Source organism: Aotus nancymaae, unplaced genomic scaffold (assembly GCF_030222135.1).
Source record: "Aotus nancymaae isolate 86718 unplaced genomic scaffold, 86718_ANA_hifiasm-v0.15.2.pri h1tg000029l, whole genome shotgun sequence".
In the NCBI taxonomy this organism is placed as follows: domain Eukaryota; kingdom Metazoa; phylum Chordata; class Mammalia; order Primates; family Aotidae; genus Aotus; species Aotus nancymaae.
The window spans coordinates 25,615,351-25,635,567 of NW_026988442.1; the positions used below are offsets into that span (position 1 = coordinate 25,615,351).

General features: G+C 51.7%; 1 protein-coding gene across 1 annotated transcript in view; it reads right to left on the reverse strand.

The window, feature by feature from the left end:
- Positions 1 to 20,217, reverse strand: part of CDH22 (cadherin 22) — a 133,875-nt gene that overhangs the window by 73,998 nt on the left and 39,660 nt on the right. The window contains exon 2 of the mRNA XM_021669118.2: positions 2,845 to 3,498. Coding sequence (XP_021524793.1) covers positions 2,845 to 3,099 — 255 coding nt within the window. The 5' untranslated portion in view covers positions 3,100 to 3,498. The remainder of the gene's footprint in view (positions 1 to 2,844; positions 3,499 to 20,217) is intronic.

Genomic DNA, 20,217 nt, shown 5'->3' on the forward strand with positions numbered 1-20,217 from the left:
CTGCTTATAGACTGTGGTTCTATGGGATGGGGGTGGGGTCGGCTCACGTGGCTGAGATGATAAAGGCTAAGTAGAGGCAGATGAAAGCATGAGTCAGCAGCCGGTTTTCTGATCTTTTCAGGATGTGGGTGGCTGGGGAGGCTTTTGCAGAGCCCCAACTGCTGGGCGGACAGCAGGGCTGACGTGCCTGAGATGACCACCTCCTCTGACATTTAGGCAGATGCATCAGTCCTTCCCTGTGTCTCCAGGGTTTTCCTGGACCAAAGGCTTTTTCCCAGGTCTGGGAGTCTCAGAGGGGTCTGGAGAATCGGGCTGGGATTGGCCTCTTCTCTTTCTCTTTTGGGGGCTTAAAAACCTCAACTCAAGGGGCCAGGTGCAGTGGCTGATGCCTGTAATCCCAGCACTTTGGGAGGCCAAGGCAGGCGGATCACTTGAGGTCAGGAGTTCGAGACTAATCTGGCCAACATGGTAAAGTCCCATCTCTACTAAAAATACAAAAATTAGCTGGGCGTGTTGGTGAGCGCCTGTAATCCCAGCTACTCAGGAAGTGGAGACAGGGAAATCGCTTGAACCTGGGCGATGGAGGCTGCAGTGGGCCGAGATTGTGCTGCTGCATTCCAGCCTAGGCAACGGAACAAGACTCTGTCTCAAACAAACAAACAAAAACAAAAACGAAAACTTCAACTCACACAGGTTCAACTCTTGACTACGCCACTCGCCCATTGTATGACTTTGCCTTATGTTACTTTGGTTTCTTTACCTACAAAAGGGAATGATGGTTTCTACCTTGTAGTTTAAGGGTTAAGTACTTTATATGGGAATAATAAAAACAGCAACAACAAACAAGCTGGAGGCTGAACACTTTGTCTGCTCTGTTTTCTTTTTTAATCTCCAACAACCTTAGGAAGCCGGCTTTCTGAGCCCCTATTTTTACAGATGAAGAGACTGTCAGGGAGGTACAGTAACTTGTTCTAGGTCACATAGTGAAGGGGTTGGCAAAACCAGGCCTCAAACTCAGGTGTGTCTGCCTCCAAAGCCTGTGTTCTTAGCTACTTCACTGGCTACTACCTATCACGTAGTGGGCTTGGTCACTCCATCCCTACCCCTCACCCCTTTCTTCCAGCGCCACCATCTCCCACTCCTGGCTGGGAGTGAGGAGTCCTAGGCTCTGCTACTAGGTTGCTGGGTGATCTTGAGCAAGGCCCCGAACCTTTCTGAGCTCTGTCTGTAAAATCCTTGCTCAGCTTAATTGTAGGAATCATCCATTCATTCATTCATTTGGCCGTATGTATATAGGGGAAAGTAGCTAAGGGCCAGGGATTACTGTCTGGAGCAGAGAAAACCTGAGCTTCCTGCAAGGCAAATCCACAGGTTTAAATCTAGACTTCCTTCTCTCCTTGTCAAGGATCCTGATCTCGGAGCCTCAGAACTGCTCAGCCTTTCAATTCCCAGACTCATTAAAGCACACAGGAAGCTCTGGAGTGGTCTTTCCCACCCACATCCCTGACCAAGACTCCCTGGAAAGCTAGTTGGCTTTAACAAAAGCCAGATACTGTCCTGGGGCACCACCCCACTCTCATGCCCTACAATAACCCTGCGCTTCAACACCTCAACTGCTGACAAGGCTCTGAACAAATCAGGTACCTTCAGGTCTCCAAGTCTTTGGGTAGGTTATGTCCTCTTTCCCATTAGCCTGAGGAACTCCTACACCTACATCAAAACCCAGTTCAGGTGTTTCTCCTCCATGAAGCCAGACAAAGTATACCATTTAATGAGTGCCTACTCAGTGCCAGGTGCTGACTTGTGAAGCTTTTTATCACCAGGTGTCTCTGCAACTCTGGGCATCCCTAAAGTGGCAGAGGCTGTATCTCATTCGCCTTTGTTTCCCCAGCATCACACCTGGACTTTACAAGGGGCTCAGGAATTGAAGAATGAATAAAATTCCTTCTCAGCTCCTTGTACTCTTATGGCACAGATCTTCAGCCAGATTTACCAGCATTTACTCAGAGAGTTTGAGAAAGTAGATTTCATTCATTCGTTCGTTCATTCATTCAATTAATAAACAGTTTGCAAGCTAGGCACTGGGGATTTCAAGGTGAGCAAAACAAACACTGTCTAAAAGGAAAGACACACATTAATTGCATAATCAAACAAACACATGCATAATTAAAGTGTTATGAAGGAAAGATACTGGGACTTCAAAGGGGATGTGACAGCAGATCTGTCCTGGCCTGGTGTGTGCGGGAAGGGTTTCTCTGAGAAAGTGGCATTGGTGCTGAGACCTGTAGTGTGAGTATAAGGTCATCAGTGGAAGGAGCAGGAAAGAGCAGTTCAGCTGAGAAACAACCTAGGCAAAGGGGCAGTGGCAGGAGTGTGCATGGGCATTGGACCGACTTTCAGAAGAGCAACAGAAAGGCAGTGAGGCTGAAACTCAGAGTGTGGCAGGAGATGAGGCTGGAGGAGGAGCCAGATCTTTGTAGTCAATGGATAGAATTTGGGCTAGACCTCAAGTGCATAGGAAGCTGCTGAAGAATTTTAAGCAGAGTGGCCAGATTATGTGTGAGATGATCGGATTTACAAACGTGTTCTTAAATCCCATATGTACCTAGCTACACGATGGGCTGGGATTGCCCGCTAGCACTCTCTCTAAGATGCAAAAGTGAGGGGGAGGGGAGGAGGGCCTGGGGCGGAATAGGAGTGGGGCTCAGGACCCACTTATCAGTCCTTGGCAAGGAGGCACATGAAAGTGGATTTAAAAGGGCAGGTGAATTAGGGGTTCTTGCATCTACCAGTGGGTGTCCCCAGGGTCCTGGGATCTGGAATTGGAGTGGGGCCCCACTTTACCTTGCCCACGTACAGGGGCTCCGTGCCCGTGTACTCCTCCACCACGAAGAACTGGTTCCACACCCAGCCGCGTTTGACGCGGCCGGCACCCAGCGCGCCGTCCTGCCGACCCCCGGGCGCCGACGGCGCGGGGGTGCCCGCGGCCCACAGACGCCCCAGCAGTGGCGGCGGCGGCGGCAGCAGCAGCAGCAGCAGCAGCGCGGGGGACAGCGCGGCTCCCGCCCGGAGCCCCCTACCGTCGGGCCTCGGCCTCATGCTTGGCCTGCGCGGGACCGGGGCCCAGGAGCATGGACAGGAGGCACCAGAGCGCCGCCGCTCGGTTGCACAACGAAGCGGCGCCGTGTCACATGGTGGCCTCAGCACGGCCGCCGGGTTGTCGCCCCCGACGGGGCACCCGGACAGGCCCACGGCCCTGAACGCCGCCCAGCCGCGGGGGTGCCCGGCCGGAGGGGGAGGGGGCGCGGCCGCACCCGGGGCATGGACAGCCCCCGGGGTCCCCGTCCGCGCCCCCCTCGCCGCGTCGCGTGCGGATCACTAGGCAGAGCCCGGGCGGCTCCAGAGTCCAGGAAGAGCCATGGTCCCTGCGCAGAGAGGATGCGGGTTGGGGCCGGCAGATCCTGCCAGGACTAGGGGCCTTCCGGTTCCATCAGGAGCCTGCAAGAGAAACAAGAAAACATCAGAGGGGCTTCTGTGTGCAGGGAGGGCAGGTTGAATCTACCTTTCCTCTTGTAGGTACTAAATAAGCACTACTGTGTGCCTGGTACTGTGCAGAGTGGGACAGACACCATGGAGACTCACAATAGCCCCCTCTTCTTGGAACCCATAGTCTAGTACGCGCCCTCTCCGGCACACCGCAGCCTCTCCCGCGCACCGCGCCCTCTCCCACGCACCGCAGCCTCTTTCACCTGGTGTCACATGCCCCTGCTCTTCCACCCTCCTGAGCCTTTCTCCAGCCCCTCCTCAGCTCAGCCCTCTAGCCCACACAAGCAGAGACCCCAGCAGCCCGCGCCCCTGCCCTGGCTGACAATGTCTCTAGCCCTGCCCAGTCCCCAGGAACCCCCCACCCTAGGTGCTTTTAGAAAGTATCTTCAAGAGCCCCCAAGACCCAGGCCTCCTGGGTGCACAGAAGCCCAGCACCCAGACTACCACCCAATATGACTTCCCTATCCCTCGCAGCACAGACAGGTCATTCTGTCTGAAACAGGCGCCAAAGAAAGGCCCTCTGAAGTGCTCCCACTCCACAGCTGCTTAGGGGTCGAGCACCTGAGTCCCAGAGGGCCTGGCTTGGAGACACCCTGAGTGACTCCGGGCAGGGTCACAACCCCTCTGGGCTTGCTTCTGGTGCCTCCACATTCCCCCAGAAAACCGTTCTTTCCCAGAGTCTGAGAGACACTTTTCTTCCCCACTCCTGGACCAGCCTGTGGTACCCAGATCCATCCATCTCTCCTCCCCTCTCTCCATCAGATCCTGCTTTCAGCAGGAAAGGATCTGAGGGACTAACGCCTACTCAAGCCATAATGATGAATAATGGCTTAATGTGGGTGTTTACAGGGGACAGCGATGCTGCTTAATGGAGGAATTTCAGGCACAGAGAGGAGTCCGTGGAGGTGAGGGGCTCAATCCCCACTCCTCCTTCCCCTGAGCCCAGTTCAGCTCAGTTCAACAGCTCAAGTCCATCAAGCTCCAACAACTTTGTGCCAGGTTTGACCTGCTTGCCAGGGGCATGGTAAATAAGCTCACAGTTTTGTGGGGTGGGAGGTGAAACCCCTCTTATAACAACCTAAATGCCAGGTGGCATGTGATCAGGGCTATAAAAGTGTCTGTGTCTGGACACCCTGAGACCTGTGGGGCTCAGGGAAGGGACTGAGCTCCTGTGTTTGGAAAGGGAAGGTAGGCGGGAGACAATCAGGGCTACTTCTCGGAGGAGGTGGCATCTGAGCTGATGGGAAGAAAAGGGTGGGCATTTCAGGCAGAGGAGTGTGCATGGGGGCTGAGTGATCTGGCCAGTTTGAGGAGTTAGATCGTGAACAGGGGTGTGTGGCTGGACAGACGCTGTGTAGCCGGTGGGGGTGGGGGTGTCTGACCTGGCTCTAGCCAGATCTTCCTGAGAACATTGGAGGTGGCCTCTCTAGGGAGGAAGAAATGCAGATCACCTTGGTTTTTGAGACACCGTCTTGCTCTGTTGCCTAGGCTGGAGTGCATACAGTGGCGGGATCTTGGCTCACTGTAACCTCTGCCTCTCAGGTTTGAGGGACTCTCCTGCCTCAGCCTCCCAAGTAGCTGGGACTATAGACGCCTGCCTAGCTAATTGTTTGTATTTTTAGTAGAGACAGGGTTTCACCATGTTAGCCAGGATGGTCTCGATCTCCTGACCTTGTGATCTGCCCACCTCGGCCTCCCAAAGTGCTGGGATTACAGGAGTGACAGACCACCCTCTTTAACCCAGCATCACAGTGGGCAATTCCCATCCCTTTAACTCATGGGAATCATGACTCTGAAAGTTTCTTTATTCCCATTTTGTAGATGCCTAATTCCTCAGTGCTTTTTTTCTAGAATCTGTTCCAGAAAATCTTTATGGAAGGAGTTTCAGGGTGGGGAGTCATTGCTGGAAGGTGAGGGTGATGGTGAGGGCATTAAGCTGCAGTTCTGGGCAATGAGAGTGGGAAAACGTCCACACTCCACAGGGAGGAATGGAGGGGAGGGGTCGGGACCATGCTGTTCCCTCTTTCCCTATAGGCCCAAGCTTGAACTAATGGGGTCAGGAGGACCCGTGAGCCTGCTGTGAACACACCCTGCCTGGGTACAGAACAACTTCTATGGGCCTGGGCATGACAGTCCCCGACGCTGGCAGCTCTGCTCCGCAACCCCTGCTTTGTGCTTCCGCCTCCAGGGATCCGGCTTTGATTCCCTGAGTTATGACCTGGGCTGGTCGTAATAAGGCTGGAGTTATGGGTGAGGAGGAGGTGGCTCTCCGAAGCCTTCATTTCCTGGAGCGTATGGCTTCCCTGCATGCACCAGGGAAACTGTTCCCCCGACTCCAACAAGCAGCTCCAGGGCCCATCACAGCCCTGCAGGGACGCAGAGCAGGGGAGGGGCTGGAGAGAGACAGAATTTGGAGGGAGGCTGCGGCCACTTCTGGAGTGGGCTGCTGAGGTCGAGGGAGGGGCGCGCATGGGGAGATCCGCCAATGTTGGCAGACACCCAGCTGTTACTTTCCTTCTCTCCTTTCCTTTATTTCTTTGTTTCTAACACTTTTAACAAGGATGGGAGGCGCTGAGATTCAGTCATTCATTCAGTCACCAAACACGAGGGTCTGCCACAAGCAGGGAGACAGAACAGCATTTTATTCTTCCAATCATTCATTTATTCAACATACTTTAACAATCTTTTCTCCTTTTAAGACAGCAAGATGCAATCAGTTATTCAGTGATCTATCAGCAAAGAGATGCATTTCTTCTGGTTATTCGTTTATTCTTTCCACAGCACCTCTCTGATGCCAGTCCACGTGCTGGGCACTGGAGACATAGCAATAAAAAAAGGAAGTCCTGGCCGGGCATGGTCACTTGCACCTGTAATCCCAGGACTTTAGGAGGCGAGGCAGGGGGATCACTTGAGGTCAGGAGTTCGAGACCAGCCTGGTCGCCAACAAGGTGAAACCCCGCCTCTACTAAAAAGACAAAAATTAGCCGGGCATGGTGGGGTGTGCCTGTAACCCAAGCTACTCAGGAGGCTGAGACAGGAGAATCGCTTGAACCCGGGAGGTGGAGGTTGTAGTGAGCCAAGATCACACTACTGCACTCCAGCCTGGGTGACAGAGCAAGACTCTGTCTCAAAAAAAAAAAAAAAAAAAAAGAAGTCCTGACCCTCATGGAACTGGCCTTTTGGTGGGGGACACAGATAATAGAGGAATGAATCTACAATATAATTTAATGTAAAACATTGAGAAGAAAAGTAAAGAAGGAGGAAGTGAGAGAGAACGATGGAGGGAATGGAGTGAGTGCATTGTTAAGGATACAGTATTAGGGAGGGAGGTCCTCTCAGAGGAGGTGGCATTGGGCCGAGTCTGGAAGGATGAGAAGGAGCTGTGCACAAAATAGTTCCACACAGAGGGAACAGCATGTGCAAAGTTCCAGAGGTTGGAACGAGCTGAGATTGCACTTGCAGCTCAAGTGCAGGACACATCTGGACATGTGGAATTTGTGGTGTTGGGGAGGAGAAGGTGCTCTTGGTAGAAGGGCTGTCCAAGGCAAAGATCTGGAGTCAGATCCCACTTGATGTATATTTAAAATTTTATTCATTTTTTTTTTTTTTTTGAGACAGAGTTTCTTTCTGTGGCCCAGGCTGGAGTGCAGTGGTGCAATTTTGGCTCATTGCAACCTCCGCCTCCCAGGCTCAAGCAATTCTTCTGCTGCAGCCTCCTGAGTAGCTGGTGCATGTCACCATGCCTGGCTAACTTTTTTTTTTCAACTTTTAGTAGAGACGGGGTTTCACCATGTTGGTCAGGTTGTTCTTGAACTCCTGACCTCAGGTGATCCACCCACCTTGGCCTCCCAAAGTGCTGGGATTACAGGTGTGAGCCACTGTGCCCAGCTAAGATCTCCACTTTAGAGAGGGAAAAGGTAAAGTCCGAGAGGACTCTACCAAGCATACTTCATGACAAAGCAGTGCCTCGAACCTGGGACTTGGACTCCCCAGGCATAAGGCATCCCTGGGAAATGGGGAGAAATGCACCTCTGGGTGCAACCCAGTGTCAGAGTCACATCTGGCAGGGCCAGCCTGCCCCCCTCGTGAGGGCACAATCTGCCCTATTGTTTGAGGATGGGGTCCTGGCCTTCCCATCCTCACCTCTCCCTCCCCCTCCTGGCCCTTCATACCTCAGCCTCCAGGTCCTCCCAGGGGCATCTTGGCCAGGTGCCCTGGCAGCCTGCCAACTCTTCACTGCTCTGCACAGCCCTACTAGGGCTGCCACGGACACATTGGCCTCCTCCCTCACTTCCTCCCTCCTTTTCCTGCTCTAGCTGCTTTTCCTGAATGGATAGTGACTACAGGACCCTGTCCTGGCATTCAGAATCGGTCCAGGGAGGCAGCTGTGGAGTCCTGCAGCTGCACGCAGCTCTCCTGGGACCTGGGGCATATTGGTGGCCTTCCCTGGGCTGCAGGTCTCAGCCTACTGCACAGAGCCGTTTAATCCCAAATGAGATGAAAAACTGAGCCCTGGCTTGGCTCAATGAATGTTGGCTTTGCCCTGTCCACATTTCAGCTTCACTTCTTATAATCTGTCCATCTGCCCATGGGTCTACATATATGCTTATGGCTTCTATGTGTATGCGAACATGTGTCTGCAGTCACACATGTGACTGAGTGGGCATGACGATCTGATAAACATTCCTTCAGTTCACAAATATTTGTGAGTTTCCACTCAGTGTTGTTCTAGGCACAGCAAAAAGAAACAGGTAGAGTCCTTGCCAGGTGAGGACACAGATAACAAGCAACGTGTCGCATGATGGGAAGTGCAGTGGAGAAAGCAAAGCAGAGTAAGGTGCAGGAAGTTCTGGGGGTGGTGGGATTTGCTGTTTATCTGTCCATCCATCGTCATTATTATAAATGATCATTTATACAGGGTAGTCAGGGAAGGCTTTGTCCTTAAGATGACATTTAAACAGACATCTGAAGTAAGGGACAGAGTTGTGCACAAAGCTGGGAGAAGAGGGTCCCAGGCTAGGGCAACAGCAAGTGCAAAGGTCCTGAGGTCAGCAGCATATGTCTAGTGGGAAGGAGGAACATCAGGGGGTCTGGGGTTGCTGAAGTGGAGGAAGTGCAGGGGACGCAGCAGCAGATGAGGTCAGAGAGGTGTGGAGGTGCAGTCAGGGCCTACAGGCTCTCTTGGGTTTTTACTCTGAGTGAGATGAGACCCCTAAGAGGGTTTGAGCAGAGGAGTGACATGATCTGACTTATGTTTTAAAAGATCATCTGGGCTGAGATGATGGTGATTCACACCTGTAATCTCAGCACTTTGGGAGGCTGAGGCAGGAGGATTCCTTGAGTCCAGGAGCTCAAGGCCAGCCTAGGCGACATATCAAGATTCTATTTCTACAAAAAACAATTTAAAAAAATTATCCAGGAGTGGTGGCATGTGCCTGTAGTCCCAGCTACTTGGGAGACTGAGGCAGAAGGATTGCTTGAGCCCAGGAATTCAAGGCTGCAGTGAGCTACGATCACACCACTAACACTCCAGCCTGGGTGACAGAGTGAGACCCTATCTCTAAAGAAAAAAAAAAAAAGTCCAGGCATGGTGGCTTATACCTGTAATCCCAGCACTTTGGGAGGCTGAGGCAGCCGGATCACTTAAGCCCAGGAGTTCGAGACCAGCCTGGGCAACATGACAAAACCCTGTCTCTACAAAAAATAGAAAAATTATCTGGATGTGCTGGCATGTGCCTGTAGTCCCAGCTATTCTGGAGGCTGAGTTGTGGGGGATCACCTGAGCCTGGAGAAGTTGAGGCTGCAGTGAGCCATGATCACGCCAGCCTGGGTGAGGGCTTGTCTCAAAAAAAAAAAAAAAAAAAAAATCATGTTGGCTGGCTATTGTGTTAAGATAGGCAGAAGCTGGGGTTGGAAGGGGCCTATGGGAATATTTCAATAGTCCCGTAGAGGACTAGTGAGGGGCTTGGATCAAGGGGAGCAATGAAGACGCTGAAAAGCGAGGATGGGCCACAGAATATGTCGATGGGTCAGAAATGGGGTTCGAGGGAAGACAGCAACTGAGCATGCCTATGCCCTCAGCCTGGGCAGCGGGAATGAGCTTTCGTTCAGAGCTGAAGACGGTAGGAAGAGCAGATTTGGGGGGTGATCAGGAACTGACTTTGACGTGTTACAGTCACGTTTTGGACAGGTTGCACCCCAAATGCTTATTAGACGTCAAGCAGAGATGCAGAGCAGTCTTCCACGGCCAGGAGTTCAGGGGTGAGGTCCTCCTGCAGGTAGCAGTTTGGGAATTTGAGTGGCATTTCAAGTTGAGACTGGGTGAGAGCACCAAGGAGTGGCTGTTGGTGGAGAAGAGATCTGGGGACTAAACGCGGGGGCCCACAGCTATGGTGATCCAGGAGATGAGGAGGAAACAGCAAGAGAGACTGAAAGAGAAAAGAGGAAGGAAAGGGAGATATCCCCGGAGCCAACAGAACAAAGTGCCATAAGGAGAGAGTGGTGAACTGTGCCCGAGGCTGCCGTTGGGGGGTGAGCGTCTGCCCAACTTTGCCGGGGACAGTTCCGCGGCATAACTGTTCATAATGTCCCCCAGTTTGGATGATAAATCATGTGGTGATCCTACTGATAGGGCCGATGTGGATTTGGACTTGCCCATTGGAGTTAGCGGGGTGGAGGTCATTCGTGACCTTGTTGGCAGCGATTTGGTGGAATGGTGGGTGCACACGCTTGACTGGAACAGGTTCCAAAGAACTGGGAGGAGGGAAGGTGGGGACGTGTGTGGGTGGGTGACGGCCCCGCTCGGGATTTGTGAAGGTTCATTTGCCTGCCCCCGCCTGCCAACCTCATTCCAGTAGAGATGGCTCAAGACAGAGGCTCAGGGCACAAATCAGCATCCACACAATGTCACCAGGGAAGCTTCGGCTGTGTAGGGAGGGCCAGCAGAGCCTCCTTCTCCCTGCACCCCTCCTCTACTCTTCCCATCTCTCCTGCTGCAGGGCCCGGCCAGACTCATCCCCATGTGCCCGGACTGAAGCCACCACCTGGGACCCCTGTGGGCCCTAAGCCCCCTAGCAGGACAGGTGAGTCTCTGTCCTTGTTCAGGCTCCTGTGACCCGGCAGATCCTTGATGCTCCCACCTAGGTCTGGGTTTCTCTAGTGGGTATGGGAAGAAGAGAGTAGCCCCATCCCTGGGTGTGCCCCCTGCCTCCCAGCTCCCTGACAGCCCCGGGAAGAGTCCCACAGCTCCAGTCTCTGGCAGTCACCAAGCACCTGCTGTGTTCTGGGTCCTGCCGAGGCTCTGTCACTCTGTGGGGTACACAGAGAGGGCAGGCATGATGCGGAAAATATTAACAACTTGAGGCAGCGTAGACACCAGCCACACTGACTACAGGGTCCCAGAGGCCAAGGAGAGGGGAGGTCCAGGAGATAGTCCCTGTGGTGTGGTAGGGGATAGGGTGACAGGGCTGGGTGGTCTTCAGGGGGTTTGGGACAGCGGCTGTTTACCAATAGTGATGAAGCATTTTCATACACGTTACAGCCACACCACGTGTACCTGACTCTTCTCAGCCCGGGAAGTAGGCCAGATGTAGTCTCTGCTCTCAAGGCATTCACAGCCTAGGGTAGAGACATCCGTTGCTTAATTCATTCATTCCACAAACTCTTACAGAGCATTCCCTAATGAGCCAGACAGACTGTTAGGTACTCTTGGGATGATGGAAACCTAAAGACATAATTCTCCCAAAGAGCTCACCATCTAGAGGGTGGCAACATTCATTCAGCATTTACAGTGCACCTCGTGTACACTGACTCATTTACCCATTCAGTGAACACTTACTGAACTACTATGCGCCAAGTTCTGTGCTGGGTCCTTTGCAAGTTTCACAAATGAGCCTTAACAGGTTTGTGGCCAAGTTACCAGATGCTAATGAGAGAAATCCCTGGCAGTTGCTCATTTATCAGTGAACCAAAATCTAGTGAAGACCTACTGTGTGCCACACCACATGTAAGAGCTCTGCAAATTCAATGCTTATGCTCACAGATGAGTAGGAGAGACCAATATATTTTTTTAAACCCAACCAAAAAATAAAACCTGGAAAATGGAAAGTATAGGAAACCCATGCACGGATGCGAAGGCTCAGAGGGGGAGCTCTGATCTCCATGAGTAACCATGGAGGGCTGCCTGGAGGAGGGGGGCATTGGAGCTGACTCTTGAAAGGTGAGGAGGATTTGGACTTAGGGAGATGAAGTAGGAAATTACTGGAAGAAAGAGCATGAGCAGAGGAAACCTAGGACATGAATGGGATACAGTGAATAGCATAGTCTGGCTGGGTTTTATGGTGTATAAAAAGAGTGACGGTTGGTACCAAAGTTATCAAAAGAAAAAGAACAAAAATGAAATGAGAAAAAAAAGAGTTACGGGAAATACAAAAGACATGGCTGGCTGCAAACAGTCAATTCATCTCCCATCCTTCTTTCTTGTTTCAATACCATTTCAATATTCGCCCTCGCTCGGCCATGTGCCAGCCCCTCCTCTGTTAACAGTGATTAGTCCAAACCAATAGGATGAAGACCCCTCTCCCCACCAGTAATTGATTTAGAAAACATTATGCGATGCAATTCTGGTCAGTGAAATATAAAAGTATATCTTCTGTGAGCTTATGGACATTTTTTTATTGTTAAAAAAGAGATGCCTTAAGGAGGAACTTTCTGTTTTCTGCATATGTGAATAGGTGATGTCTGGTGCAAGAGCAGCCACTTTTGGATGACGAAGGAACCACACCAAGAGGCCAAAGAGGCCTACTAAGAAGAGACAGAACATTCTGTGTCTTTGAAGATGTTGTTGAACTACTGAATTAAGCCACTCTGAGTCTTGAATCCACTTCCAGCCTATACTTCCTCCAGACTCTTTCTCTTTTCTCTGAACTTCCTCAGACCTGTCTGGCTGGGTCTCCCTTTGGGGTTTGCTGTCAGCTGCAATGGCAAGCTTTCAAAGGACAAAGACCACGCCTACTCCTTCTTCCATCCCTTTCCCCATTCCCATACACATACCTGGCAGAGCTAAGCAGAGAACAGGGGCCTGGGAGGGACTCAGGAGAGGCTTGCTCCAGACAGACTTCAGAGGCTGCTTGGGTAATGTGATCTTCCTTCTCACTGGGGAGTTGCCAGCTCTGGGCATCACTGCTGCCACCTGCACTGTGTCCTTCCAGAGTCTGGCTGGATGGCCAGCATGTCCTTTCTTGATTTCTCAATGCCCTGGCACCATCACTGCCAAGGCTGTGTGGCTGCCAGCTCGGTGGCTCCAGGCTCTCCCTTGTCATTTGGCTGTTCCCTTGGGAACAGAAGAAGGGATTCTTATCCTACCTGTCCCACGTTAGTTTTTTGTCCTCTCACTCTGCCAAGACCAAGAAGAGGGGCTGCACAGAGCAACCACCAGGCAGAACAAAGTAGAACAGATTTCGTGGTGCTGCCTGTGGCTTCTGCACCTGTGCATCCTCCCCCAAGTTCCCGATAATCCTCTTAACATTAGGGGACCTAAGACCATGAGATCCAAAGCCAGACCAGAGTTTGAGTCCAGTTCCACTATTTTACTGTATGTGTGACCTTGGTAATTTGCTTCATTTCTCCGAGCCTCAGTTTTCTCATCTGAAAAATGGGGATAATAGTACTTACCTCCCAGAGCCAATGTACGGAGTAAACGAAATGAGGCATGTGAAGGAGTTTGTGGTGTTTGGCAATAAATGCTAGTGAATGTCATCAGAATGACTAGCGTCGGTATTATTTCTGGTCCCGGACAAATACTACTGGACCCTACTATGCACAAAGTATCCTGGCCAGGAAAGGAGAGTTTAGGGATCTTCATCCACTCAGCCATTTGTTTATTCACTCAAGCATTTAGTTAACAACTGTGCTCATCAGGCCCACAGTGCAGCCTGTGTCAAGAAGAGTGAAGACTTGCACAGGGTATGGGAGTCGTCTCCTGCTCCAGCGCCAGACTCAGGCTGGAGAAAAGGGTAGTTCAGGAAGAGGCAGCTCATTCATCTGTTCATTCCTTCACTCACTCACTCACTCCTCTCGGCACACCTGGCTTGTATGTGTCCTCTCTCCACGCCTGCCCAGCTTCCAGAACTGCCAGTGGGAGCCGTGCCTGGCAGTCTGGCCCCTGTCTGCCCCCACTGAGTCCCAAGGGCACTGTGCCTGCTGGATCCTGAGCCCAGAGCTCTCTGTGCTTGGCTGCTGTCTTCTCCCTGGGGGAAAATTATTTCTACCAGCTCAGTGCTCTCCTTTTGGGCCAGAACAGCTCATAGCTTTCGGTGTAATGCAGGAGCTATTGAGGCATGGAGGGGTGCTGGGAAGAGCCACTTTGTCTCTGCTCACCTCTCAGTGCCTCCCCTGCACACACCAGTGATGCACATGCAGGCGTGCGTTCAGCCACACACACCCTCATGTGAGTTGCAGGCACACCAAGGCAGTAAAGGGTTGCCTCCTTCATCTGTGGCTCCTTCGCACCTTACACCCTGTGGCTCAGAACCAGGCTCTTCTTTGTCCTGGCCTCAGCACTCTGCCCACTGACTATGGATGCTCCATTATTCGTTTCTGTCCCTCAACTCACACTTCAGTGCTGTGCTCAGAATGGGCACTACTGAATGTGTAAGTGAATCCATGAAGGGATGTGTGGATGGATGGATGAATGGATGAACGGAAGGACACGTGGTGGGGTTGCCTGGTTACTGCCACACGCCCTCCCTCAGACTGCTCTTCTATGCTTGTTCCACCTACTGATTCATCAAATATTTTTTGAGCACATACTATGTGCCAGGCTAAAGATGCAGCGGTTAGAAAGTCAGACAAAGTCCTTTTCCCCGACCTTCCATTCTGTGTGTGTGTAGCGGGGGAGATACAGTCATTCACCCAATAACCTCACAAATAAATGCACAATTGCCAACTGTGTCAAGGTCTGCAAAGAGAAAGTACAAGGAACCCCAAATGTATAGGGGACACTACCTCATTAAGGATGGGTGGGGCAAGTTGGGGAACAGTTCCCTGAGAAGGGAGTTTTTAGCTGAAACCCAAAGGATGAGTGAGACGTACTGCGGCACAGGTGGCAGAATGTGCAGAGCCATATTCGGGGACCGAAAGGCCAGGGGCAGAGCAGAGTGTCAGGGGGGAGGCTAGGGAAACAGCTGAGGATGGGCCTGGAGGAGTTTGGATTTTGACTCAACCAGAAGGCACTGAAGAGTTTCGAGCAGAGGAGATGTGTTCAAGGTTGTGTTTTAAAAGAGATTGCTGTGCTTGTGGCTGGAAGAACAGCTGCGGATGTGCAAGGCTGGACGTGGCGGACCCGTGAGAAGGCAGTGGCAGTGCCTGAGGAAGAGGGTGGTGGTGGCTTGGACTGGGGAGGCCGGCGTGGGATGGAGAAAAGGTGACAGATTTGGAATATTTAGAAAGCAAAATGGACCAGACTTGGCGATGAATCAGACGTAGTGGATGAGGGAAGGAGAGATATCAAGAGTGACTCTCCGGATTTTATTTTTGTTTTAGCTGACATTTATTGATCACCTACTAAGAGCCACTGTTCTAGCACTTTATGTGCATTACCTTACTTATTCCTCACAATAACCTCATAAAGTATGATACCATTATCCCCTTCACACTCTCATTTCACTCCAATGAGAAGGCCGGGCAATGGGACACAGTGGGATGTGTCCCAATCTTTGTTCTTTTAGGGAACAACCTTGGCAGATCGAAGGCACAGAGAAGGAAGAAAGAGAGGCCAGTTGCATACATTGAGCTGATTCTGAGTCAGTGAGAATAATGATAGATAACATTTATAGCACTTTTACTATGTGTCAGGCACGGTGCCATCCAATTAGCTAATAATGAGAGGTAACACTTAGTTCCATGCAGGGCACTTTATATCAATGATCTGATTGAATCCTCACAATAGCTCTCTTCAAAATTTCTGATACAGAAGCAGGAACAGTGGCTCAGAGAGGTTGAGGGACCTGCCAAAGGTCACACAGCTTGTTAGTGGTGGATCTGGAATTCAAACAGGCTCTGGCAGTGGGAGGGAAATGAGGATGGGCCAGGAGTTGCTCAGTGGCTGCTGAAAAGGACAGGCCTGCATTTGGCTCTCAGCATGAACCATGTCCTTCCCCACGCTGCTTGACATGACTTAACCCAGGCCTGAGTCCCTCGTTAAGGCCTGACCTCCGTGCAAATTATAAACATGCATGAGTATGCACACACACACACACTGTGCACACACATGTACACACACACACACTCCCTGGCTAGCACTGCTCACCTGCCCAGGGACAACCTGTTAGGACCTTCCACCTCAGGTGCCCCTGGCCTGCACCTGTCTCTCTGCCCCGCCCCCGCCCTGCCCGAGTGCTGGTGCCGCAGGCAAAGCCGCGCTGTACATCATGTTGACAGTAGAAATTACATCCCGAGCTGCTGTTTTACACCGCGCCCTGTCAGAACTCACCGCAGCCCAGTGATCAGGACAAATTGAATACCATCCTGGCCGTGTCAATATTTATTCCATTTTACAAACTCGTCCGGATGGGGGCAGGGCCCTACCGTGGTGCCAGCTAAGCTGAGTCCCAGGAGGCCCTTCTCCCTCCAAACCAGCTCCTCCTTGCTCTCTTCTCCTCTTCCTCCTCCTGTTTCTCTACTTTTCATAATCACTTAAAATGATAAAATTCAGCCTTCATAACAAAAGCTGCACTAATCGCAAATGCAGAGTCTAACTAAAAATCATAAAATGAACCCATGAATCCACACTTTGTGCAAAATACTGAAAATAGCCCCCTCCTCAGAAGCGCCCGTTGTGTGTCCCTTCTTGACGGTAACCCACTGGTTCCTTCTGTCCTGGCTTTTATAATGACCGGTCCCTTGCATTTCTTTATTGTTTGCCTCCCAACTATGCATTCTTGACTGTCTTAGTCTTGCTTGTTTTTGAGCTTGTATATCACACTGAATGGTCTTTTGCATCGTGCTTCTTTTTCTCAGCATTATGCTTGTGAGATTCGTCTTCATTCTTGCATGTGTTCCTTTTCACTGCTGCATAGTACTCCATTGCAAGAATACACTGCAACTTGGAAATCCATTCATCCATTCTCCCTTTTCCTCTTCGTTCCCCTTTTCTCCTGCTCTTTCTTCCCTTCCATCTTCTTCCCTTCTCCTTCCTACTTCTTTTCCAGTTCCACCTCCTGGTGGCCTGCCCACTGTTGTTCTGTCTGCTACATCTGGGAGCCATGCACACATTCACACACACACACACACACACACACACACACACACACACACTCGTGATCCCAGCTCCTCCATCCTACTGGACTACTGGGGGCCCAGATGCCCCCCTGGGCCTCTCTCTCTTTCCCTGCCCAGACTTTGGGTATGTGGCTCAAGCCAGAGAGAGGCTTTCCCTGGACCTGAGTCTATTAAAGTTTATCTGCTGCAGAGGATTCCTGGGGCAGAGACTGGGGACATGGTATAGCAGGGCCCTTTGTCCGCACACCTCCCGCCTCTACTCTAGTAGCCTTGGGGAGAAGGTCTCTCCTCCCACTCTTACCTGCTCTGGACTGGGATGGGAACTGAGGTGGCCGCCAGTGGCCCCGTGGCTGTCTGTAGGAAGCACAGCTGTATGAGGAGAGAGGACCGGAACCTGGGCCGTTCAGGGGCCAAGCCTGAACCTCAGCTCTGCTGATGGAAGCTCTCGTGGAGCACCTGCCCTGTACCTAGCATTGTGTCTCACCAAGGTAGAGAAGACCCGCAGGCTGGTGGGGGTGTCTCATAGGAGTCATTACAGGCTTGAAGACCCCGAGAGCATGTGTGACACATTTCATCCCAGTCTCCCTTAGTGTCTTCTCTGCCTTGGAGCTGCTTTGATGATGCACATATTCGGGGTAGTTAATTTTTATTGCAACCTGAGCAGATGACATTAAAGAATCTGTCCCTTTGTAGTACAGGAGAAAGCTCTCGAGTAGGTTGGAGCTTGGCTTTGATCCCATAACATTGGGTGACATTGGGCAAGCCTCTGCCCTCTCTGGACTTCTGTACAATGAATGGAAGGTCAAACTGCAGTTCCCAGGGTTCATCAGAGGACTAGGGTCATGCTGGTGTAAAACAACATGGGGCTTGTTTAAAATCACATTCCCAGGCCTCTGGAGCCTCCGGTTCAGTAAGGATAATAATAGTACTAACAGGAATGTCTATAGGCTGCTTTGGGGTTTTTTTTGCCTTTTCCCACATGTTCTAACAGGGTGCTTTCTGTGTGCCAGAGACTGTGCCTTTGATGAGCTAAAAAGAAGAGGCTGTACTTTTTGACCACTCTGCTAAGCACCCTCCATAGGTTACCTTGCTTCATCTGTGCCACATCTATTTTATTATAACTGTTATATTACAGATGAAGAAACCGGGTCAGAGAGAGGTGAAGTCACTTGTCCAAGATTACAGCCAGAAAGTGGGGGAGGCCAGGACTTGAACTAGGAAAGTCTGGCGCCAGAGCCTGTCCTAGGTCTGGGATAGCTCCTAGGAGATTCCGATGTTGGCCTGAGAGCCTCTGGAGCAGGTGGCCGGCAAGTTGTGGAACAGAGATCAAACACTGTACACTAACTGTGTGCCCAGCCCCGAGCCAACTGCTACATGTTTTCACAGTGATTCAACAAGATATGTGTGAAGGGCTCATTCCCACACACAACCAGTGCGAGCTCTTATTGTTATTATTTTAGGCAATTGTCACACCATCCTCCTGAGATGGGCTTTAGTCTCTCCAGTTACTGATGAACAAGAAGTGTCAAGAAGAGAGGTGGCTTGCTGAGAACCACGTGGCTACGGGCCAAGCCCAATGCAGTGAGCTTCCACCCCAGCCTACTCGGCTTGCATTCCCTGACTCAGCTCTGCAACTGAATGGCATCCCCCGACTCTCCAAACCTCAGTCTTTCCACCTGTGAGATGAAGGAGTTGGACTAGTGGGCTGGAAGTCCAGAATCCCAGCTTCCGTCCTTGACACCATGTGTGACCTTGAATGAGTTTCTTCCCTTCCTGAACCTCAGTCTTTCCATCTGTAAAAGAAGTTACCAGTATCCTACTCCAACACTACTTATAAACGCTGCTTTAAAACAAACCTCCTGCTGAGGGAAGGCTCTGGGTCCAGCTCCCTGGAAACAGACCTTGAGCCAGAGCTTTGCCTGTGAGAGATTCACTGGGGGAGAGCTCTCGGGAACACCGTGGAAGGGGTGAGGGAAGCAGGACCACGTGGAGGGAGAAGTTGAACTGCAAGGCTGTCTCAGCAGGGGCCTCAGCTGGTCCCACAGGGAACTCTGGAGCTGCGATGCTCCAAATTGAGCAAGGCGCCAGGCCTTTGAATCCATGTATTTAGCTGATATTGGACATGAGTTTCTGTCCCCCACCCACCTAGAGGCATGACCTGGGGTGAGGCAGCTCACTTTGGCTGAAGGCTGTCAGCAGCCACAGGGTCACAACTGTCCTGCATGGTACAATCCACTACATACGATCTGCTAAAAACTTGGGGCTGACCTCAGCCCCAGAGATGACAGCAGGCAAGATGGCAAGACTCCACCTTATCCAGCCGGGCCTGGCCTCGCTCCGGGGGTCTGCGGCCCTGGTCTGTCGCCTGCTGTGATCACAGCAGGATCAGTGCCCCAGATCTCGCTTAAAGCCTGGAGGCCACCGCCTGCCTTGCGGCTCATCTCCCACAGCTCCCCTAGGTCCCAGCGATTATGCCACTGAAAATTCCGCTTTCATCTTGTCAACCTCGCAGTAAATTACAGGCCCGGGGAGGCGTGGGCCTCCTCCTTAAACAAGATTCAATTCCACTTAGCTGCCCCCATTCCCGCCCCACACACGGGTTCCCTCCCTCCCACCACCCCAGGCTCGGGATTTATGGCCTCTCTTTGCAGGCAGCTGGTAACCATGGCAAGCTCCTCAGGGAGGCTTCAGGCTGGAGCCTCCTCAGCCCCAGACTCCTGCATGGCCGGCCGCTTTCTTCTAGGATGGAAGAAGGGAGAGGCTGGATATGGCAGGAATGGGCTTCAGAGGCCGAGGCCAAGAGGTCATAGTAACCCCAGCAATCATGAGCGCTTCAACACTATCACATCTGACCCTCACAATAACCATCATCACCCCCATTTTATAGATGGGCAGACTGGGGCCAGGGAGCATGAGGTCACCGCCAAGGTCACACACCAAGGAAGCAGTTGACTCCGGGGCTGAGGTGCTTAAGCACTCTGGCACACTCCTTTCCCCAGCCGCTGCTTTTGGATGTTTGAATGTCTCTTAGATCTCAGTCCCTGCTTACATTCCCCTGGTGATGGGGAAATCACTCCTCTCCAGACAGCCTGTTATCTCTCTAGCGATTAGACACAGTTGCCAAATGATTGATCAGGCCCTGTGACTCCTCAGAAGGGTTACTTTGGCACTGAGTGCCCTCTGTGATCGGACTGCTGACTCTCTTCTGCAAACTGATCTCTCATGGCTCGCCACCACAGAGGTTGCCTGGGGTCTCCTTGCTGCTCAGTGTCCCACTCTGCCCTGGGTCTTTCTTATTCATTCCCATCCTGCTCCAATTACCAGCCCTGTCTCCGTTCCTATCATGGAATATCAAAGCTGGAAATCCATGACTCCTCATTTTCCTGATGGAGA